The sequence below is a fragment of the Cervus elaphus genome, chromosome 15, assembly GCF_910594005.1.
Source record: "Cervus elaphus chromosome 15, mCerEla1.1, whole genome shotgun sequence".
Taxonomy (NCBI): Eukaryota; Metazoa; Chordata; class Mammalia; order Artiodactyla; family Cervidae; genus Cervus; species Cervus elaphus.
In genome coordinates, this window is record NC_057829.1 from 30,081,373 (window position 1) to 30,106,598 (window position 25,226).

Sequence of the window (25,226 nt, forward strand, 5' to 3'; positions counted from 1 at the left end):
CAATTCTATTTTTCAGATTAATGAATATGATTAAAAATAAGATAGAATAAAAACCTTGGAAAACAGTTAACTAAAATCCAAATTGGATGTGAAATAAAGACCAAATTGTTATTTTCAGTCATGTGGTGCATATTTCCATATGTTCTAAAAATCCTTAAGAACTTGGCATAAAGTTCTGCTGAGATAATTTCTGCTTCTTAAATGACAGGTATCCCATCTTTTATTGTAGTGTTAACTCAGAATCCATAAAGTATGAAAATGCATAGTACAAAAGATAAATTTGTAAGCATTTGCCTCAGAATCATCACTGTAGTACATTCACTTGCAGCCTATATCTATATCCTTCCTCTCCTTCACCTGGCCTCCTTATGTCTTTACTTTCACCTTCTTTTCATTTTAAGCACCATCACTTCTCTGTCAGATGGTTCTTGTTTCTACTTCTGAATACATTTAAACGCCATTTATGCAGTCATAAATTCTTATTGAATTTATGTTTAAACCTAATGGGATTCAGCAGTCATTGGAAACTGCAACATAATTATTAAATGTTGATTTTAATACAGTGATGATTCACATTTTCCAACCTCTGTATTTTGCAATTTGTTTCTCTTGGCAAGAGTTTGTTTTCATATACATGAATAAGGCAAAAGGTTTCTTGAATTTTGGCTTTCAGAAAGAAGGAATGAATCTTTTACTGTCTTCTGGTGGTTTGGTCGCTAAGTCGTGTCTGACTCTTATGAGTCCATGAACTGTAGCGTGCCTGGTTCCTCTGACCATAGAATTCTCCAGGCCAGAATACTGGAGTGGGTAGCTTTTTCCGTTCTCCAGCAGATCTTCCCAATCCAGGAATCAAACCAGGTTCTCCTGCATTGCAGGTGGATTCTTTACCAACTGAGCTATCAGGGAAGCCCCTTACTGTCTTCTGAAATGTTGCTTTACCTTTAGCAAAAAAGTATAAGCAGTAAAAACTGACTGATATTTAAATCTCGCTGATTTAGTCCAGTCATTTCTTGATAGAGTCTCTGGACTTTCTGCTTAAGGAGCTTTCTCTAATAGGCTTTCTGTAGTTCTTAGTGACCTCCCCAAAACTCATTTTTATGGTCATTGAATTTTAGACCTAGATGGGTTTTAGAAAGTGTTAAGCTTCTCATTCTCAAGACAAAGAAACTGAGAGAGTTTGCCTTGCCCACAGTCACACTAGAGGTAAAGTAAGAGACAAAGAAAGAACTGGAGTTCAAGTTTCTTGATTCCAAGTCCAGAATTCTTTTATTTTATTTCATTATTTTATGTAACTTCGAAGGAAAGCCTAAATAAAAGGTTTGCCCAAAATTTATTATATTGTGTATATTTTATAACTGGTCATTTCTATACTTTACTCTGAGTTAAATTATTTTATATTCATCACTTGTTCTCTGATCTGCCATCTAAAAATCTTCACCTGTCTTCTCTTTTATATCCAGTCTGTATATTGTCACTAGATAAATCAATCTTTCTAAAGTGTAGTCCTAATTAGGGTGCTTGTCCACTCAGAAACCACAACATCTCTCACCTCCACCATCTGCCTACCACATAGTTAAATGGATTAAATCCAGTCTTCTAACTCATTGCAGTGTAAATCTACCTTTCAAATCTTAGTGCTTTCCAGTCCTGTATTCGTACCGTATGATCCACCCAAATTGGACCACTTGCTACTGACAGGACGCACCTGTCATTTTCCACACCTCCCTACCTTCCTAAAATTTTGCCTGTCTTTTAGATTTATAGCAAATTCTACTTCCACCATAAAGCCTTTTTTGTTTTCTTTCCTTTTCACTTCCATTGCAACATACTGTAGTCCGAGTTTAATTTTTGCTTTCATCTTCATTCTTTCCTTATTTTTGATTAATGAGTCTTGCACAGTGCCTTTATAACTTTGGAAATAAAAAGTACTTTAAAAGTATCTAACATGCTCATTGGTTGCTAAAATTCTTATGAAAGATAGGGATTACTACCCTCCCTATATTCCTACAATAGATAATCAAAAATCTGTCCAGGTCGTTAGAACCAAGAGAAGTACAACAACTCCCTTGCCTATCCAGCACTGAATAGTATCTGACTAACATTGTCATGGTGATTACACGGAGGCTGGAGATACAAATACCTGTTATGAAATGCCTGTTCTGAGCCTATCACAGTCACCAAATTTCACATTTTATGCAATATCTGTAGAATATACAATGTTTATATTTTGCTTTGGGGAGACTAATAAGAGGGCTTTTTTTCTTATGCAGTTACACATAAAATTATGCCATGTTCTGTGGCAGCTATGTTTTCAGATGCTATGTGTGATAATGCACTGAGTAATTTAGGATGCTCCTGAGAAACCTTAAATAGAACTTGATTTTAGTATTTTTTTCATATATGCAGTTTATGTAGTTTGCTTCTTAACAATGTACTGTTGCTTTTTGTGACTCTTGACTTTTCTTAACATCCTTTCAAAAAAGAAAAATAAATTACTGTCTGCCTATTAATTAGCAGAGGGTAATGTAAAGGTAGCAGAGTAGGAAGAGAAGTTACTAATAACTGAAAATCTCTATAATAACAAATCCATTGTTTAGTGTTGGTTGTCCAAGTGAATGTTAACCATCGCAGTGATATAGTGAATTACTCTGTTTGAAGTGGAAGTGAGGGATATAGCAATGTGCTCCTAAATCCAACTCCTTGCCTTCATCCTGCAAGTGCTAATCCAGTATTGCCTAATTACCAGACTCTTCTAGGTTGGTGAGCATCTCAGACAGGCCCTGAGTGCCTGAGATGGTGAACATCTCAGGCAGGCCCCTGTTGTGTCCAAACCATGTCTAATTTGCTCTGGCTAATGAAGAATTGACTTTCCTTGTTTGTGAGGTATAGTGCCTACTAATTGGAAATGTAACTCAGATCATTCCTTTCACAATGAAGTTTTTGGGATTGTTATCATTGCTTCTAGCTTCTGTTTCCAAAGGTTCACTATCTAAATTAGATCTTGTTCTTGGAAAACTTTGGCATCCTTGGTGGCTCAGATAGTAAAGAATCCGCTTGCAGTGTGGGAGACCTGGGTTTGATCCCTGGGAAGGGAAGATCCTCTGGAGAAGAGAAGAGCTCCCCACTCCAGTATTCTTGTCTGGAGAATTCCAGGGACAGAGGAGCCTGGTGGGCTACATACAGTCCATGGGGTCGCAAAGAGTTGGACATGATTAAGCAGCTAACACTTGGAAAACTTAGCACATAAGACCAATTTATGAAGGTCAGTTTCTCTTCTTTTGAAACCAGAAAATTTAACATTAGGTCTTGAGCTGTACGCGTATGGGGTGGTATCTATAATGATATGTGCACTGACAGTGAAAAAATGATATGTATTCCATATCATTGGATGTACCTAGTATTCATTTGCTAAAGAAAAAAAAAATGTCATTTTAAAGTTGTGAATCTACCATAATGGGTTGTTGCTGGTTGTAAGTTCATTTCGGCTTATATTTCTATCCCATGTGCTATAAATTCTCTAATTATCATGTATGTCAGCAAAGTAAAATAGTAGCATATCATAAAACCACTTAGCAGATAACTTACCAAGCCTCAAACCTGAGTTGAGACTTGCTATTTACCCTTGTTATTTAATCTGTATGTAGGAGGTTGTTTTGTGGGTTTTGTTTAGTTATTTTTGTTGATTTTCTTTGTAGCTGTTCTTGTCTATTATAAATATTGGTGCTTATCTTTGTTGAGCTGTATTAGACCCTTTGATATCCAGTATCTGGCAGTGACGTCTAGACTGTGCCTATCTTTGAAAACATAGTTTAATATTTCAGAGTTAACCATTCTTCCAGGAAAAACTATTTCTGTGATTATTTGTGTGATATTTGGAAAGAGACAAGTGCCAAAATCCTTTATGGTTACTTCCCAGAGCAGGACAACTGAAGAAATAGCACGATATACAGATTGAATGAATACTGTCACGGAACACATAAGGCCAGCAATTTGCTGGCCAAATCTTAGATCTCATTCCAGAAAAGCTCAATATACATGAGTAGAAAGATCTTTTACCTTTTAAAATATGTTTCTTTTAGAACAGTTTAACTCATTCCAGCTCTCATTTATTTAATTCATACTCTGTTTGATGCGTAATTCTAAGATACAATATGAAAATCAGTTCTTAAGAAACTCATAAACTAGGGGAGAAAATAGACTAGGTAAATAAATTGTAAAGCAGTGTAAGAAATAACAGAGATATATATAGAGCACTAAGATCTCTAAAACAGAAGTATGAAGCACAACAAATCAAGTCATTGATCTAATGTAGAGGTATTTCTTCTTTGCTTAATGTAGGTGAGTGCTTTGTCCTTATCATTTGGTAAATCAACAAAGATTTATTATCTCTTCTGGGCAGAACAACATATTAGATGTTTTGAGGATATAAAATAAAAAAGTTTCTGTGCTAAGAATTTATAATCTAGTAAGAGATAAGCTGTCTCTGCAAATAACTGTTTCTAGTCTGTACATAACTGCCAAAAAAAGAAACCTTTACAATTTTAGCAAAACTCTTCTGCAATGCAGAAAGCCACTTCTGGAGATGGGAAGGAAAGACCATGAACAATTCAGGAAGGCTTCCATTAAGAAGATGGTTGAACTAACCCTGGAGGGATTGGTAGGATTTTGACAATGGTGGTTGAAGGATATTCTAATTCATTTAGTGCCTACATGTGCAAAGTAGCATGAAGGCAAAAAAGCCTGAGGCGTGTTCAGAGAAGAACAAGTATTCTAGTTTGAGTGGCATCTGGTACGTGTACAAGGGAATAGTAAAAGATCAGGCTGGAAAGAAAAAGCAGGGACACTTTATGGAGGACCTCTGAAAGTCAGGCTTTGGAACTTTTATCAGTACTTTATCCCGAGGCAGTAGGTAGCTTTTTTAACAAAGGCTAATCAGAGTTGATATTTAGGAAGGTGGATCTAATGATGGGGTGTAAGGATGCATTCAAATATGCGTATGACTGTTTAAGAGACTATAGCAGTAATCTAGGCAAGAGGTAATACAGGCCTGACCTAGGTTTCTGTGGGTAAGAATGACAAGACTATATAGGCATTGTGCTTATAAAATGTACTTGGCAGAACTTGGAAACTGTCAAATGTGAAGAGAAAGAAAATGTCAACGGGCCTCTGGAAGTGAGGAAGTATATCTGAGGATGATACCAAATGAAAGGAATAAAGGAAATTACCCCTAAAAAATGTAAAGAAGGAAAAGATTTAAAAGTTGATAGCTGAATTTCTCGGTAAAACTACATTTAGGGAAGTTAATGAATTTGAAGATAAACAACAGGGAAGGTGAGAGAGAAAGGGAAAGATGATATGTAACAGAAAAGTAGGGAGGAATGGTTCTCGGAGAGGGTGGAAAAATTCACACTCTAAAGCATCAAAAAAAAAAAAAAAGAATCTCAGTTTTTCATCTGTTAAATTATCCAATAAAATTGGAAAAATGCAAGCAAGAGGGCTTAAATATGTAGGAGTAAGTGGAAAGACTGACCAAGGACTAGAAAGAGGGAAAATATTTATTCAGGAAATTAAGAGTAATTGGTGATGCAAAGAAATTTGGACAGGGATTAAAATTATGCTTCTGAAGAAATAGAAGAAAATGGCTATTCTTAAAATAGGAGAAAATAAATATTTCCTAAAATAATTATTCCTAACTTTTACACTATGGAGAAATCCTTCATCGCTCTAGAAAAGAGATCAAGTCCTATTCAGAAAGGTGAAGGAGAAAGCCAAGATTGATGACCAATGGGAAAAGTTTCTGAAATGGATATAGTTAGAAGCTGATTTATAATACTATGTACAGTAAGTCAAAAAAACTTTTGACAGAAATCCCATTTGTTAGCCAGTCACTTCATAATGTTCAGTACAATAAAAATGCCAGTATTTTGTTACTACCTCTGTGCTGAATTACCTTCATTTCCCAGCGTGTTGTTGGTATCTAATGAAAACTCATACTTTTTTACAGAGACTCCCAAACACACAGGGAAGCACTGTATTAAATGTGTTATCTCAGATTCTGACAAAAGTTTGCAAGGGGGGAAAAAAGAGAATTCCCTGGCAGTTCAGTGGTTAGGACTCCTCACTGCCACTGCAGGGGACAAAAGGTTTGATCATACATGGGGCATCCCAAAAGAAAAAAAAAAAAAAAGGTTTGCAAAGTAGATAAATATCTCTTGGTTCTAGTTTGTAGACTTAAAATGATTGGCTCCCATTTCATTATCAAATGCAATACTGGCTTCTCAAAAGTATCTTTTTAAACCTATTTATCCTAGAGGAAGGGTAGGCGAGTTATGCTTTCACTTAAATATTTATGGAGATACATGTTATGTTGGGTGTTTTCTATCATCTATCTGTAATTATTTTTTTAATAGCCTGACTTTTTTTCCCTTTGACTTCTTTGTAGTTTCATTTTTGTTGTGGGTTTTTTTGTTGTTGGTGGTGGTGTGTTCTTCACTTTCTTTTTTCTTTTCCTTGAGAGACCTGTACTGATTGTTACCACCATGCCTAACCTTGTTTCTTCCCACTGGCCATTATGAAAATTCTAATTTTGTCTATATTAGACTTGTTTCTAAGGCATAGTGCTACTGTATACTTTCTGCATAATTATTGTGAGTCACCTGGCAAGAAGGAAAATAATACTGAGTTCTGGTGATACTTGGATGGAATGTGTTATATACATATCCATAGTTTAAAAATTATGACCTGAGAAAGAACTGCCTTTTCCACCCCTGACCCCCTCCCCAACTAGAGGTAGGAGATTAGATGCTTCTCAGTTTGGGGTTTGGTTTTTTGGTTTGTTTTTTTTTGGGGGGGGGAGTTTAACTATTTTTTGTTATGTTATTAAGTCACAATGTGGTCCTATAAGTTTCTTCTTAAGTTAATTCAGTAATATTTTGGATTGTGAATGTTGTTACGATTTCTAATTATTTACTCTTCTCTCTTGAAAGACAGGAGACTCAAAGAATAGAGGAGCTTTTACGATAGGTTCTGCTGTTGGGTTCATTAGGTCATAGAGGGTGGAATCTATGTAGCAGTGATTATCACACCTTGACCTTAGGAAGGTAGCAGGGATGATCACATCTTGACCTTAGGAAGCTGTGATAGGAAACTTAGGAACTTTAAGAAGCTTAATGCATGGAATATAGAAAAAATAAAGGATATTGGTGCACATTTGAGAGAAAAGAATTATTGAAAAGATACTTAATAAAAATGACAATCTCTCCCCATCCTAAGATTTCCTTTCCTTTTCTGATCTAATTTTTAATGCTGATCAGTAATACCGTTCTCGTTGACCCACATAAACATGTATCTAAACTTGTAAGAATCAATTATTTATCGTATCTTTTACTGTTTTTTTTTATTAATATAAGTGATTTAAGTTTTAGATTTTTTTCTTTTTCCAGTAAATGAGGGAAGTAAGATCTGTCTAAAGATACATTTTACTTATCTTAAGGTTGACAAGCTGTGTAGCCTGGTCTCCATAGGCCTTCAGTTCTTCACTGGTAATGCAGTAAAGAAGAAAAATGTCTGTTTTAAAACTTATAAGTATTCACACACAGCACGAAATAAGTCAGGTTCTTTACAAATGGTATTTTGATAGATGCTGGATTGTTAATCTGTGCCATATTTGTGCCCACTCTTTTAAGAACAATGTAGCATTATGTTCATTTGGATAAATTGTGATTTGACAACTGATTTCAATAAAACATTTGCTTCACTTAAAAAAAAAAAAAAAAAACTTATAAGTATTCTACGAATAGCATAATACAGGGATTGCTCAAGTTCAAGTGACCTAACATACATATTTGGCGTCCTGGAGAGGAGAAACAAAAAGATATTTGAAGTAAAAATGACTGAAAATGTTCCAAATTTGAAGAATACTATAAACCCAGAAATCAAAGAAGCTCAACAAACCGCAAAAAAAAAAAAAACAAGGAAAAAAACTACACCAAGGAACATCATAATCAAATTGCATAAAATCAGTGATAAAGAGAAACAAAGGTAAGTATGCATCTGAGGGCTTCCCTGGTCCCTCAGGGATAATCTGCCTGCCAGTGCAGGAGACATGGGTCTGATCCCTGATCCATGAAGATCCCACATGCTGCAGAGCAACTAACCATGTGCCACAACTATTGAGCCTATGTTCTAGAGCCTGGGAGCCAAAAAAGAATGCATCTGAAACAGTGCAAGCTGAAACTCAGAGAAAAATTGTCAATCTCAAATTCTATACCCTGCAAAAGTATCTTTCAAAAATGAAAATGAGATAAAGACATAAAACAACTAAAAGAGTTCATCAGTAGCAGACCAGCACAAACCATTCAGAAATCATCGGCTCCAGATGCCAGCTGTTATGAATACATTTTATTTGGTATTGGATATATACTTTAATGTCTCTGAACCTTCAGATTTTTATTTATGAAAGGAGAAGAATACCTATTTTATGGGATTTTTATGAGGATCAAATGAAATAAGGAAAATAATTGACATCTGTTGAGTGTCTTCATTATGCCACGCACATGGTATCTCACTAAAAATGGAAATAAAACACCCAATAAGAGGCCTACTCCCCTAATTGTTTTCCTATCCTATCACCTCTCCTATTTTTTTAGCAGCTGAAAAACTTTTGTTATTCTACAAGATAGCCCAAATAGCTACTCAATCAAATTTTGAAGAAATACTTTTCCTAAACTTGCTTTCCTTTACCTACCATCATTAAATATGCATAACAGTGGGAGTGATGAACAGCTTTCCTTGGTAAAACAGACACATCACCTAGTAAATCATTTTGTGAAAGGATTAAATATGTTCTAAACTGAACCTAATTTATTTGGCTTATAATTCGGTTATGTAATTTTTTTTCAGTCATGTTTGTGAAAGTATACCTTATACACTGTTTAATTTTTATCATAAACCTATTGGATAGGGGCCATGCTTGTCTTTATAGCTTATACGTTGCCCCACAGAGTTTTTGACACTCAATAAATGTTAAATAATATTCCTATTCAGCGTTCTGCAGGCAGGAAGCGTATGGTAATAAATGCCAGAGCACAGGTTGAAAATCTCCCAGAAGTTGTATGTTCTTTGGAAAAACCAATACAGATATTTTCATGAATGAAACATTTTTAAAGGGGCTTTTCAGATTTATAATTTACTTAAAAATATTCTCCAGCCTTTGTTTACTTTATTTACAAATTAAACTTTTCCTCTTCACAAATAATTTAATATTAAAAGTAGTATAACATTAATGCAGTCTCATAGGAAGATATGTAAATATTTTTATAAATAAGTACAGAGTACATTTTGTAAATAGTACAAGGTAAAAGTAACTCATAGTGTGAAGGATAGCATGAAGAAATATTTAGAGGCTTAAGCAGTATCAGTCAGTTCAGTTCAGTTACTCAGTTGTGTCTGACTCTTTGGGACCCCGTGGACTGCAGCACACCAGGCTTCCCTGTCCATCACCAGCTCCTAGAGCTTGCTCAAACTCATGTCCATTGAGTCAGTGATGCCGTCGAATCATCTCAACCTCTGTCGTCCCTTTCTCCTCTCACCTTCAATCTTTCCCAGCATCAGGGTCTTTTCCAGTGAGTCAGTTCTTTACATCAGGTGGCCAAAGTATTAGAGTTTCAGCTTCAGCATCAGTCCTTCCAATGAACACCCAGGACTGATCTCCTTTAGGATGGACTGGTTGGATCTCCTTGCAGTCCAAGGGACTCTCAAGAATCTTCTCCAACACCACAGTTCAAAACATCAATTCTTCAGCGCTCAGCTTTCTTTATAGTCGAACTCTCACATCCATACATGACTACTGGAAGAACCAAAGCTTTGACTAGATGGGTCTTCGTTGCCTAAGTAATGTCTCTGCCTTTTAATATGCTGTCTAGGTTGGTCATAGCTTTTCTTACAGGGAGCAAGCATCTTTTAATTACATGGCGACAGTCACCATCTACAGTGATTTTGGAGCCCAAGAAAATAAAGTCTGTCACTGTTTCCTTTGCTTCCCCATCCATTTGCCATGAATTGTTGGGACCAAATGCCATGATCCTGTTATTTTTTTAATGTTAAGTTTTAAGCCAGCTTTTTCACTCTCCTCTTTCAGTTTCATCAAGAGGCTCTTTAGTTCTTCTTTGCTTTCTGCCATAAGGGTGGTATCATCTGCGTAGCTGAGGTTATTGATTTTTCTCCTGGCGATCTTGACTCCAGCATGTGCTTCATCCAGCCCAGCATTTCACTTGATGTACTCTGCATATAAGTTAAATAAGCAGGATGACAGTATACAGCCTTGACATACTCCTTTCCCAACTTGGAACCAGTCTGTTGTTCCATGTCTGTTTCTAACTGTTGCTTCTTGACCTGCCTGCAGATTTCTCAGAAGGCAGGTAAGGTGGTCTGGTATTCCCATCTCTTTCAGAATTTTTCAGTTTATTGTGATCTACACAGTCCAAGGCTTGGGAATAATAAATAAAGCAGAGGTAGATTTTTTTTCCTGGAACTCTCTTGTTTTTCCATGATCCAACAGATGTTGGCAATTTGATCTCTGGTTCCCCTGTCTTTTCTAAATCCAGCTTACACATCTGGAAGTCCACAGTTCATGTACTTTTGAAGCCTGGCTTGGAGAATTTAGAGCATTACTTTGCTAGCATGTGAGATGAGTGCAACTATGCGGCAGTTTGAACATTCTTTGGATTTGCCCTTGTTTGGGATTAGAATGAAAACTGACCTTTTCCAGTCCTGTGGCCACTGCTGAGTTTTCCAAACTTGCTGACATATTGAGTACAGCGCTTTAACAGCACCATTTTTTAGGATTTGATTAAGCAATATAAGTCTTCATATTGCTGCAGTCCATGGGGTCGCAAAGAGTCAGACATGACTGAGCAACTGAACTGAGCTGAATATAGGAAAAAAATAAACAGCAGCTAGTTCTTTATCATTAAATGTCAGCATGACTCAGAGGTGTATCACTGCTACAGGTAAGAAATGGTTAATCACAATCAGGTATAGAGAACTATTTAGATAATATGTTTCTAAATTATCTTTCCTTTATTTTTTCACCTGTGATTGATCTATTAGCCACACTTGTTTGGTTTGACTTCTGTGAGGATTTTTTTAAGGATTAGCATAATCTGAATAGAGAGATTTTCTGAATTGGACCATGTTAGTTAACCTCTTAGAGGCTTAGGTTCCTTGTGTATAAGATATGGATAGAGAATCTGGGCACAGCTTAGTTTGGTGCCCCTGAATTCAGAGTCTCTTACAAGGCTGAAGTCAGGATGTCAGCCAGGGCTTTAGTCCTATCACTGCTTGGGAAAGATTCACTTCCAAGCTCATTCATGTGGCTGTTAGCAAGATCCTCTCTGATGGTTAGTTATGGGCCACTCCATGGGGGAACTCACAACATGGCAGGTTATTTCCCCTGGAGCAAGAGCTGAGAGAGACTGTGTGAACAAGAGAATGAACAAACAAGACATCCCATCACTTTTTGTCAGGTATTTGTTAAAAGTGAGTCTCTTGGTCCAGACAGCACACAAAGGGGAGGAAATTTTACAAGGATTTGAATATCACCAGTTAAGGATCTACATAGTACGCAACCAATTTAGAGGCTTCCTGCTACACATGTGATCCACAGATAGGACAAATCATGGAATGTACTCTGGATTCTCTGAAATTCATTTGCTTAAATTTCCCAAGATTTTACCAAAAGCTTGAATTTAATATGTGATATGATTTTATAGTTCACATTAAATATTTTACTTATTCCTAGTAATAATCCAGTCAGTTTTGTTGACCTCAGTTTTACTAATAAAAACTAACATATACTGAGTGACTTGCCCAAGATTACATATCAAATGAGCATAAAATGGCAACCTTAGTGTAGGTCTTCTAAGCCAACTACTGTTTCCATTTGGCTGTAACTGCTTCCTGACCAGTACTGTCTTGCATTTAAAGCCTTCAAAAAAGGCTTCATACATATAATTGTATAAAAAAATATGAATTTCATTTATATGCAGAGATTTTTATACATAGATTTATAGAGAGAAAGACAGGCATATCATATCATATCATATCATTCCGTCTTAGACTCTCATGTACACCACACCATTTAGGATTTACAGTATTGTTTCAAATATTGCAAGTCGAAGTCTAATAAGATGTATAATAGCTGTAACACTGATGTATCTCTAGCATAATAGTATCTGTTAGCCTAAAACTATCCTTGCAGGGTAAATACTAGTTGAATGGAGAGATGAACAACCAAAACAGCAGAACTGTTTTTGTGGTTCCATTCTCCCTTGGCTTTTCCCAGAGCTCTGGACTTCTATGACTTGAGTGAAGACCGTGCTAACTCCAATGAATTTTCTGCTTCCTGTTTGCCATTGGAGCAGCAAAATAATTTGTTTTGAATGGATGAGCTGCCTTCTCTGGATAGTCAGAAGTTATCTTTCTTTGGTCCTAAGTTGGATCTTCTTTTTTACTTCAGTCCATGAAGTTTCAGTCAACACCCAAGATCCCTCATGTCCGATATCAAAAAACAGAGTGGTAACATAAGCAAGCAGATAATACCTCTAAATGGGTTCAGTGTCTTGAAATGTAGAGGCAGAAGTAGGAGAGCAAGTGTTATGAGCTATGATAGTGGTGGGTAGTTAGTAGTTAGTTACACCCTTCAGATTACCCTGGAGAAACGAGAGATGATTTTTTAAGGCATGTTGCTAAATTCTTAAAATAACTTTGTGGTTTGGTTAGTAGGAACATCTGTTTCCCTGAAGGAAAACGATAGTTCCTACAACCAATAAGTTAATTTGGCAAAGTCTCAGGATATAAGGCCAATACACAGAAATCATTTGTATTTATATGTAACTAATAACAAATAATTGGAATTAGAATAACAATATGGCCTATTTATAGTTTTAGTTTTATAGTGATTACATATAATTCTACATAAATTAAAATCAAGGTGTTATCAGGCAAAATGCAAGGAAAATAGTTTTCTTCTTAGATATATAAAGGAAATTGTTGTATTTTCATACACACAGACGCACACTTAAGTTGTTCCTTCCTTTCCTCTATAACCTGAGAACTGTGTTTTTTAGTAGTGGTTTGCTAATCCCTTTAAATAGTTCCTCATGTAAGTAGTCCATAGTTCTCATTAACCATGAATTTCAGCTTTATTTTTTAAACCTCTACTCAAAAACTGTACTTGGTTGTTGTTTCATCCTTTTAGCCTGGTTGGTGAAGCAGCAAGCCTACTGCAAATCCTAAATAGCGTGGTGTAGATGAGAGCCTAAGACTTTAATTATATGTCATTTTATTCACAACACTCAATTCCAGGAAGGAAAAAAAATGACTTTGTTGTTGTAAAAAGACATGTGTGAGTATCATTCATTGTAAACCAAAAATGATACTGTATTATAGCTTAGACAACAATGGGAACTGATTTTGAAAATGTGACCTGTATGAGAAACTGAATAATAGTGAAAGTTATCAAAATGGAAAGAAGTGTTAATGTGAAATCCAGCCTTCTCAGAAATACTCTTTGCTGGCCTGTTTCGTTTTGCTTTTGTTGCTTGTCATGCATGAATGAAAGTGCTACACTCTCAGGGGAGCAGGAAAGCCTCTGTGTCGGTTGTTTATTTCCTTAATCCCTCCTCCTTTGTGATTTTTGATGTCAGATCTAAAATGGAAAGCCTGTAAATATAATGATTATCACATGGATAATCACCTGCATTAGGAACCGCCATGCTTCTCTATTCTAACCCTAGCTGTTCTCCACATGTCACATCCACTCTGCGGTTGGATTTTAACCTGACTGCTTCATTAGATTTGTGAAACTCAGTACGTGGCGCCCTGGGGCAGCACAGATGGGGACTTGCTTGTTTTCTTTTCTCACTTTTACTGCGAAGGCACGCTAAAAAGTCCTTTTCAATTTAGTGTGATCAGTTCACTTGGAATTACCCCTGATATTTGGAACCTGCCTTAACTGTTCTGCCCACCATTTATGCCTTTTTTCTTCCTTGATTTCTGACCTAATGCCTTTTCTTTTTGTCCCTCCATGCAGTGAATCTTAGGACTAAAATTCTCCTTCAAATTCTTACTGGGTCAAACTGTTCCTCTGTGTTGTTTTATTTGTTTTGCTGTGAGGGAAAAATAAATGTTGTTCCATTGTTGTATCTACAAACACCTTGAGATCAGAGGTTAGCTGTGGGAAAGTCTGCAGAGATGTGAGCCAGCTGCCTTTTCTAATGGAGAGACTGGGGGCACCAACCCAAGATCAAAGGAAGGTGGGAGGAAGTCAGGAGATAAGATCTTTTTAAGCCATAGAACAAGTGCTTAGCTTTTCAGTGATAGGGCACAGCTCTGCAAACCTGTGTGAGGGGGCGCTGAGATAGAAAATTGAGTTGACTTTTCTTCAGCATGTCCTTCCTCAGTCAGAAATATGTTAGTGCTTGGAATAGTTTACAGATGTGGAAGAGTCCTAGGGCTCAGTTTCATTGAAGAATAATGATCTGACATTGGTAAATGTGCCTTCTTGCAATTAGTCTGTTCTATTGTACCATAACAGATCACAGTCTATTGCTTCTTACTTTGGGGAGCAAAACTGGAAATTAAAAAGGGAACTTATCTACTGTATGTGAATTTTGAATTTTTATGTCTTAGTACAATTTTAGTTGTACAGATTTGTCATATTAACTTTGTCTTACAGTCCTTTAGGTTTCTTGCCTCTGATAAAGTTCCATATAAATAAATAGTTCTTACAAAGCTATTTTGTTGTTTTTTTCATATAAGAATTAGCTTGGTTAATTCTTGAGTTGGACAACTTGGAAAAATTCTACATTGCTATCTTTTGAACCCTATCCTTTTCCTTGACATCCAAGCTAGTAAATATTATTGACTGTCTGGTATACAAGAATCTGGTGTAAGTAAATTGTCACGAAGGCTAACCATGCTTACACCAATTGTCAAGATCATGATTTAGTTTTTTTATCTGTATCAACTAAGGTTAACTCAATCAGCCTTATGCGCTTCTCTAGTGAACAGCCTAAGGAGTTGTACTTTCAGCTTATCACTTTCTATTAACTTCAGTGTTCGATTGTGATCGTATGTTTCAGTTTCTTAAACCCTCAAAGTGGTTCTTTAAACTTAGATGGTATTAGTATATTGGACTATAAGTGCATACATACTTCTTTTCTCTGTGTTTTCCTTAACATGTAGATAGTACCCAGATTTGTGCTGGAGACATTAACTGTAGTTTCTGCCTTACATGGTTTGGTGCAGCAGTCATTTTAGTTAAGTTGGATCTGCTCACTACTCAGGCTCACATCCCATCCTTCTATTAATATCTCTTGGCAAAGATAATTTTGGAGGAATGTAAGTTAAGATGTAGAGACTCTTGACAGTTGTCTGCAGTTTTTTTTTTTTTCATCTTCAAGAGGAAAGTGGAATTGAAAAGTAATATTGCCTCCATTTTCTGTATCAGTACTAAAATGAAAATATATGCACAAAGCAGAGAGTGAAGAAAGGGAACAGATTTGGTTACACAGATGTGTTTTTGTCATTTGACAACCTATTATAAGGGCATTAGAGTATATAATAATGGTCATAAGATTGTGCCCTTAAGATATATTTAATATCTAGAAAAACATTGTTTTAAAATTTTTAACTAAATTTTAAAAAATATTCAGCATTTGTTACCCTGTCATCTTAAATCAGAGAGAAATGAGGGGGTATACTTTTTATTACAAAAGTTTTCAAACAGGCAAAAGATAGTAATACTGAATACATCTAGATACATTAATATTTTACCATTTTTGCTTCACTTTCTTTTTTTTTTAAGTTTTCTAAAATAAATTACATATACCATGCCATTTTATCCCAGGATACTTCAGGATACACCTAAAAATCTATGATTTTTTCATATCAACTTGGTAATTCCTAATATTTGATTTCCATTTCATAATCAAACTTACCCAAAATGTATTTTATAACTGGTTTGTTCAAAACAGTTTCCAGTTAAAATCTGTACATTACTCCTGTACATTTTATCATGATGTTGACTTACTAAAAAGACCAAGGTACTTGTCCTGTCTAATATCCTACCTTATGGATTTGTTTATTAGCTTTCTCAGTGTATCATTTAACTTGTTCTTCTATCCTATATATTTCCTGTATACTGCAAGTTATTGAATAAAATTTTGATTAATTAATGTTAAAAACTTTATAGATGGTGCTCTGTACCTTATACTATATTATAACAGAAGCCACAGACTATTTGGTGATCAGAATATTAGGTGATAAGATTGATCACTGGATTAAAGTGATGACTGCTTGATTCTTCTGCCATGAAGTTCTTCTTTGCTCCCCGTGACCAGCATGTGATCTTTGATACTTTGATTCCATGAAATAACCAGTTCCCTATCATTCTTTAACCTAATGAGTTGAGCATCCATTGATGACCTTTGCCTGAATAAATTTCATCAGAGATTGCAAAATGGTGGGTTTTCTGAATCTAATCTATACGTTTATTAGCAAACATTCTTCTTACAGAAGAGTTTTCTGAAAGGTATTGTTTTAATTAAAAACATAACCATCAGCATCTTCCTTAGGTTTCAAATGATTTTCTTTGTCGGGGTCAAAACACCTGAACTCATGGTGACAGCTACAGTAAAAACATGTACTACATCTTCTTTATTTCAGCTTGTGAAGTGTGTTGACATTTGCTGCCTTTTTTTTATGCCAAGGGAAAAAGAAATCTTTTTTTTCTGTGTAAGAATAAAAATTGAACTTGTGAGTATATTGAGATAATTGTGTAAAAAGAAGACTATTTGAATGAGTTTCAAAATGGATTATTTCTTCATTACCTAGCACTTTATAATTAACTGTTCTTTTTTTTTTTATTTCAGGAAGCTGCCACTTTTGCTAGAGAGCAAGGCTTTGAGGTGAGTTAACCCACAATTGCACACTAAACAGATCCTAAAGGTTTTTTCTAGCTGATAATGAAGTTCTTTTGGACAGTGATTGATGTGCTATTATACTCTCAGAGCCTCGCAGCAGTTGCCATGGAAACTTGGCAGTCGTCATGGTTTCTTTGTTCTGCCAGCACAGTGTTATGACGCACTCTGCTAGGTCTGCACCCAACATCGCCTACAGATGTTATTTATTGAATTTTGAAAAGCCTCTTGGGAAGCCAAGAGGTTGGGCACGGTTTCAAGCTGCCTCTGCAGATATGGGGCCTGTCAGTTTGTTCAGTTAAAAAGCTACCTCATTAGCTGCATTACATTTCATAAGAATTCACTGCTAAAGCAGTGGTGGAGCAACACTAAATAATGAAATATAATGTCATTTAAATAATTTCAACCTTACCACATGTAGATTATCATTATGTAAATTAATTTCCAAAAGGTTATACTTAACTGTTGTTAGGAACTGACTAATTTAAACCCTTCTCAAATGAACTTCCTATTTGAATCTTTTTTCTTTTCTTTCTTTTTCCTCATTTCTTTGATAGCATAAAACATATACATTTTCTGAAACAAAAAATTGATAATTGCTTTAATTTTCAGATAATCAATTCTGTTTTCCTTATAGAAATATTAACCTATCAAGATTCCAAACTCCACATAGTTGTTGTTGGCAAAATTAAGATAATAGCCAAGACCATGTTTTTATGTATGTAGTATCTACCTTCCGATGGATTGTTAGGAAACACTGACTAATCTAAACCCAGGTTAATTGACAGATTAACTGAGTTTGTGATTTTTATGACTATCATACTTATTTAGTCAGAACTCTGTAGAATATTGTGTTCTATATAGCAACTTGGAATGTTTGATGGAAGTAAGTTTTTTAAATTTAACCTGACTAGATCTGGGTATATAGAAACTCTTTCGTTATTTGCATACTCAGTATTGTCTACCATGTACAGAAACTGTGAGCGTTGTTTGGATATATTAGTAAGCTCACTTTGAACTCTTTGGAGAAAGGTGTTTTATAAAATTGTGATGGAAATGTTATTTAAATGTACTAAAGACAGATTCATTATTAAGCAACAAAGTGATACATGTGTATGTTATCCATGTCATAGGACTTGACAACTGAGGTGCTGCTTTTTCTTGGAGGAAGATAGTGAGCATGTCGTATAAGTATTCTACTCTCAAGGTCATGTATAAAAACTGTATCAGGGTAGGAAACTGCCTCATAGTGCTCCATTAATGGAAACTATCATAGTTTCTTGGGAGTTTGCTTTTTTTGTTTTAACATATTCTCATGAATATAAGGTTGAGTCACATGAAGAAGAAGGAATAAAGATTTCCAAGCAATTTTTATCTAATTTAAGTTTCCCTTTGTAATTTCCCAAACTGGCAATTGCTGTACAGGGCTGAATGTAACGAGGGGAACATTCAATTCAGAAAGACAAATGTTCTGATTGTGAAACTATAAGTAAATGTTTTAAGTCTTGGTTTAAAGTTTCACTGATTTTAAATTTCAGTATTAACAATTAATATTCTCTGTTGTTACATAAAAATTCTTCAAATAAAAAATATATAGAGTATAAATTTATGTCCTATTTTATGTGCTAACATTTAGAAATGTATTTCAGTTCTAAAAAATAACCACTTTTATAGGTGCTTAGAAATGTAACATGTTGTATAACAAATGATTCTGTAGTGCCCGATAATAATTTTAATAATTTATTAAACCTTACTAATTCATAGTTTTATTGTCCCTTTGAGGTACATGCTTTGAATATGCCTGGTTTAAATTCAGTCTTAGCAACAAACTACTTTTTCTATTTTCTACTAACCAACACCATATTAACCTTTCCATTAGTTCTTACTTATTGACTCTGAAGTTGTTTCTTTTTACCATAAATCTGCCATAACTGATAACAACATATGAACAAAGTGATGATTATAATAGTATACCTTATTACCTCCTGACATAGCAAAACCCAGTTGGTAATTTGACAATGATGTGTTAGATTGCATAAAGCATACAGTGTCTTGGTGTATCCCTTCATGTGTTCCCTAAAATACTATAAGCATTTCAGAATCTGTAAGAGCCTTGATTAGAATACCCTGAAGTCAGTATTGTTAATACAATATAATGCTTGTATGGAATGCTATCTAGAGAAACTGAATGATTTTAAAATGTCATTAAAGTTTCCTTAGTTGGTTAGATAGTAATATGAAAGCATAGATTTGAATCTCAGTATACTCAAACAAGAATAAATCATTTAACAGTTTAACGTCTGTGGGAATGTGTCAGTGCTTTCAAGTCTAGTGTGACAAACTAGACAAAATCTGTATCTATTTCCTCCCAACTTTAATTTTACCACTTAATTCGGGACATGAATGAGAGGAGAGAAGTGAAAAAATTAAAGAGAAAGGAAAGGTGGGCACTTTTTCTTCCCACAAGTCCTACCTTCATTTTCTGTTATAAATCCCAATCAGTTCCCAAAGCCACTGAATGTTGCCACTAGTGATCTGTCTGCTAAGAGACCAATCCAAATGCCTCTAAAAATAACCAGTGTTTATCATCAGGAAATATCCTCAGTGACATTGTTTATGATATTCTGGTTAGCTTCTCTGCAAATTTCAGATAATCTTTCTTTAAGAAAATCTTAAAGATTAAAGAAAAATCTTTAATCTTTAAAGTGAATTGGGCAATTTTCAGTAAGAAGCAGCAGCTAGCTAGCAGCTTAGGAGGGCACTGGAGAATGAGATAAAAACGGACTGGGCAGAGCACAAAGCAGAAGGGAGAGGAACATATATATATATATATATATATATATATATATATATATATATATATAGGTTGATGGAAAATTGCATAGTGCCTGATTTAAATGACAGACCTGCTAAGAATTTAAAATGACAATTCTTGGTGTAAAAAGTTTCATGGGGCCTTTTATTATTTTGGAAAATCGGTTCAGACTGCAGTGTGTTTTTAAACCAACCTTATCTTAAGTTGAACCGATTAAAGGTTTGTATTTTTAGAACCTAAATAGAAATGAGGCACTTAGCAATATGTTTCATTATGAAACCTTTTAAAAGCAGTATTGAAAATTGATTTAAATTAAAGAACATACCTCCAAAACCTAAATAAAACTATTCTTTGTGTTCTCATTCTCAGTGCAATAGAGTATATGCCAAATGATGTAGAGATTTAATACCTTTTCTATTGTATCAGTTACTCAGTTTTACTCCAAGCAGCAAATTTTAATTTTCTTATTTTAAAGCTCTAAAATACAATACTTCTAACCACCGAGGAAATAAAGCAACCCTTTTCCATTTTCCCACTTCCCTACAGCCCATGACTTTGCCAAGAGACTTCCAGGCTTGTAGTCTTTCTCTGACCAATGACAGCTCTGTCATTTTATACCACTGAGAGAAGAAAGTATTGAAAGTGCTATCCAATAGGCATCCACAAGCCATGTATGGCTATTTAAATTAAATAAAATTAAAAGTTCAGTTCCTTAGTCTGTAGGCAAGTGCATGCCTATGTAGATAGTGACTACCATATTGGACAGAGCAGATGTAGAACATGACATCCTCACGGAAACTTCAATTGATTAGCACTGGATAACAAGTCTACAGAGAGTTTCAGAAGGTATTGATTACCAAAGAGTTCTCCAAGATTTTTCTAATGTTCCTCTGTTCCTCACAAATATAGAGAATGCACAGTGAATGATTGCCAAGAGTTTCTGGAAATGAGAACTAAATTAGATCATGTTTGTTGATAGAGTACAGTGCTGCTTCCCTAAGTGACCAAGTCTCAAATGATAACAGTTTTAAAACACTCGATTAACAGAAAGAGATATAATAGTCGTGATTCTCTTGATTTAATCCCTTACTCATTCAACAAATACTTGCTGAGCACTTACTTTGTGCCTAACACTTCGATAGACCCTGAAGACAAGATAGAAATAATAAAAGTGTACAGTAAAAGAAAAGGTGGGAGTCTCCTATTTAAGATACTCTATTTATTGGAGTGACTCTCTGAGGAAGTAAAACTAAAAAATACAAATATCTAGCTATGACAGAAAAAAGCAAAACAAGCAACAGGGAAACAAACCAGACAGAGGGAACAAGAGTCTGCAGGACTCTAGACACAAGAGAGCGTAGTACTGTGTACTCCAGGTAGTAACAGGAGGCCAGTGCAACTGGAATGAAATGAGTGATGAGGAGGAGGTATGAGACAGGATGGAGACTGACACATCATATGACCACCATGATTATTATAGGAGTTCCTATTGGGAAGCAAAGCAGAATATGTGTGACTAAGTGGGGCAATATATATGAGCACCATATTTGCTTTTCTATAGGAGTAGATAGGTGATGACAGTATTCTTTTACATTTGTATCATCAGCTTGTTAAAAATGGAATGAAGACAATATATTAATTTGGAAAACAATGCTAAATTTAAAGTGTGTGACCACCAGTGACAATAAAAGCATAATTTGACATTTATGAAATGATTCAAAGTTTATAAAACATTTTCTAACATATCATTAATACATTTAATATTCATACAAACCTTGGAGGGATAGGTAGGGCATGTATTGCCATATCAGTTGAACAGAAAAAAAAATAAACTACATAACATGTTCAGAGTCACATGGCTAACAGATAATGGAGTCAGAATCCGAGCTCAGCTGTCTTGAATCTGGTAATCTTTATAAACTACACTTCTTTCTCACAGTCTAACATATTGGAGGAGGAAATCAGATTTTCAAATGACCTTGGAAATGAGAAATATCTAGAAATTCAGAAGTTGAAATTCACTAGGGTAAAACACAAACCAGAATAATTAAGAAAAATATCATGTTTAAATGGAAGATCAGCAATGACTTGTGACTGTGGCGTACAATTATTTAACATGAAGATGCTTTAGTTTTGTGATCACAACAGAAATCACATAACCAGAATTCAGAGACACAGTATGATCTGTGGATAACAGGGAAGAGTGTTGGAATCAGGACTTCGTGGATGCTAGTCCTGGCTCCACTTCTTAGTATGTTTATCACCTTGGGAAGTTACTTAACCTCTCTATGACTCAATTTCCTCATCTATAAAATGGGGATATAGTAAGAGCACTTATTTCCTAGAGTGGTTAAGATTTAATGAGTACTTTAGAGCTATATACATGGCTCTTGCTTTCTGCATTTATAAAATAGGGACATAGTAATAATACGTACTGTCTAGACTGGTTAAGAGGTAATGAGTATTTTAGAGTGCTCAAAGCTGTTTATACATGGCTCATATTTAAATGTGAGATTTCTTCTACATTTTCTTCCTTTTTTTCTCTTTCTCCTCCCTTATTGGATAACATAATTGAATTCTTAATACTCAGAACTCTTCAGAGGGCTTCCCTGGTGGGCCAGTGGTTAAGAATCCACCTCTTGGAATGCAAGGGACACTGGTTTGATCCCTGGTCCAGGAAGTTCCCACCTACTGCTGAGCAACTAAGCAACTAAATGTGTTACAAGTAATGAGCCTAAGCAACTAAATATGTTACAAGTAATGAGCCCACTCCTTCAACTAGAGAAAGCCTATGAGCAGCACTGAAGACCCACCACAGCCAAAAGAAAAAAAAACTCTTGAGGTCCTTTCTAGAGATTTTCAGGCAATTTAGGATTTGACAGTTTTGGAGCATATTTACATGACAGTAAATATAGGAAATACATTAATATTTATTAAGTACTTGGCATGTGCTAAATACTGCATTCAGCTCTTTCACTTACCGTATTTTTCCTCCCCACACACACAAAAAAACTATTTTTAACTTTCTATTTTGAAACAATTTTAGATTCAGAAAATTTGCAAAAATAGTACAGAGAATTTCTAGATACTTTCACTTAGCTTCCCCTAATGTAAACATCTTACAGAACCAAGGTATAATGATCAAAACCTGGAAGTCAACATTAGTACAGTGTTAGTAACTGAACTATAGAATTTATTCTCATTTCACCAGTTTTTCCTCTAATTTCGTTTTTCTCTTCCACAATCTAGTCCAGAGTCACACATTGCATATATTTGTCTTCTTAGTCTCTTCTTATCAAACAGTTTCTCACTCATTCCTTGTTCATGATCTTCATACTTTTGAAGACTGCCTGTCAGTCATTTTGTAGAATGTCCATCACTTTAGGTTTGTCCAACATTCAGAAGACTAAGATCATGTTATCCGGTCCTGTCACTTCATGGCAAATAGATGGGGAAACAGTGGAAACAGTGGCTGACTTTATTTTGGGGGGCTCCAGAATCACTGCAGATGGTGACTGCAGCCATGGAATTAAAAGATGTTTGCTCCTTGGAAGAAATTCATGACCAACTTAGACAGCATGTTAAAAAGCAGAGACATTACTTTGCCAACAAAGGTCTGTCTAGTCAAAGCTATGGTTTTTCCAGTGGTCATGTATGGATGTGAGAGTTGGACTATGAAGAAAGCTGAGTGCCGAAGAGGTGATGCTTTTGAACTGTGGTGTTGGAGAAGACTCTTGAGAGTCCCTTGAACTGCGAGGAGATCCAACCAGTCCATCCTAAAGGAGATCAGTCCTGGGTGTTCATTGGAAGGACTGATGTTGAAGCTGAAACTCCGATACTTTGGCCACCTGATGTGAAGAGCTGACTCATTTGAAAAGGCCCTGATGGTGGGAAGGATTGAGGGCAGGAGGAGACGGGGATGACAGTGGATGAGATGGTTGGATAGCATTACCAACTCAACGGACGTGAGTTTGGGTAAACTCCGGGAGTTGGTGATGGACAGGGACGCCTGGTGTGCTGCAGTTCACGGGGTTGCAAAGAGTTGGACACGACTGAGCAGCTGAACTGAACTGAATATCTCTCATACGTAAGATTCTGCATTTTGGCAGAAATACCACAGAGGTATTGTGCCCTTCTCAGTGCATTATAACAGGCATATACATGATATCCCAATGTCTTACTGTTGGTGATGTTAACTTTGATCACTAGGTTAAGGTGGTATTTATCCTCTATGAAGTTAACTATTTTCCCATTGTAGTTGATAAAATATCTTGGGGGTGATACCTGTGCAGATATCCCATTTTACCCACTAATTTAAGCATCACTAAAGTTGATCACGGGAGTAAAGGGATGTCTGTCAACCTTCTCCACTGTTAACATTTCTATTTTTCCTTTTGTAATGAAGACGTTTAGAGGGAGATACTATAAGACTAAGCTAATGCCCTGTTTCTCTTCAGACTTTTGCCCACTAATTTTAGCATACTTCACTCTCAACATCTTTTAACACAAATACTATTGTCTTAGTTTTGTAGGTGAGAAAATGAAGTTTCAGAGAGGTATATTTACCTGCTGTGTTGTTCAGTTGCCCAGTCGTGTCCAACTCTTTGCGACTGCTTGGACTGCAGCACGCCAGGCCTCCCTGTCCATCACCAACTCCCAGAGTTTACTCAAACTCATGTCCATTGAGTCGATGATGCCATTCAGCCATCTCATTGTCTGATAGCCTCTCCTCTTTCTGTCCTCAATCTTCACCAGCATTCAGGGACTTTTCCACTGAGTCATCTGTTTGCATCAGATGACCAAAATACTGCAGCTTCAAGCTTCAGTCCTTCTAGTGAGTATTCAGGGTTGATGTCCCTTAAGATTGATCTCCGTGCTGTCCAAGGGACTTCCAGGAGTCTTCTCCAGCAGCGCAGTTCAAAAGCATCAATTCTTTGGCATTCTACTTTCTTTACGGTCCAGCTATCACAACTCTACAGGACCACTGGGAAGACCAAAACCTTGGCTATACGAACCTTTGTTGGCAGTATAATGTCTCTGCTTTTCAACACTCTGTCTAGGTCTGTCATTGCTTTCCTGCCAAGAAGCAATTATCTTCTGATTTCATGACTGCAGTCACCATCCGCAGTGATTTTGGAGCCCCAGAAGAGGAAATCTGTCACTACTTCCACATTTTCCCCTTCTATTTACCATGTTGTAAGGGGGCTGGATGCCATGCATGATCTTAGTTTTTTAATATTTAGTCTTAAGCTAGCTCTTTCATTCTCCTCCTTCACCGTCATCAAGAGACTCTTTAGTTTCTCTTTGCTTTCTGCCATTAGAGTGGTATCATCTGCATATCTGAGGTTGTTGATGTTTCTCCCACCTATCTTGATTCCAGCTTGTAACTCATCCAGCCTGGAATATCCCATGATGTGCTCAGTGTGTAG

At 35.9% G+C, this 25,226-nt stretch overlaps 1 protein-coding gene across 7 annotated transcripts in view; it reads left to right on the forward strand.

The window, feature by feature from the left end:
* ADK (adenosine kinase) overlaps positions 1-25,226 on the forward strand; it is a 551,078-nt gene that overhangs the window by 429,714 nt on the left and 96,138 nt on the right. For all 7 annotated transcript variants that reach the window (XM_043925032.1, XM_043925036.1, XM_043925033.1 and 4 more), the window contains one exon: positions 16,935-16,970. In XM_043925032.1, coding sequence (XP_043780967.1) covers positions 16,935-16,970 — 36 coding nt within the window. The remainder of the gene's footprint in view (positions 1-16,934; positions 16,971-25,226) is intronic.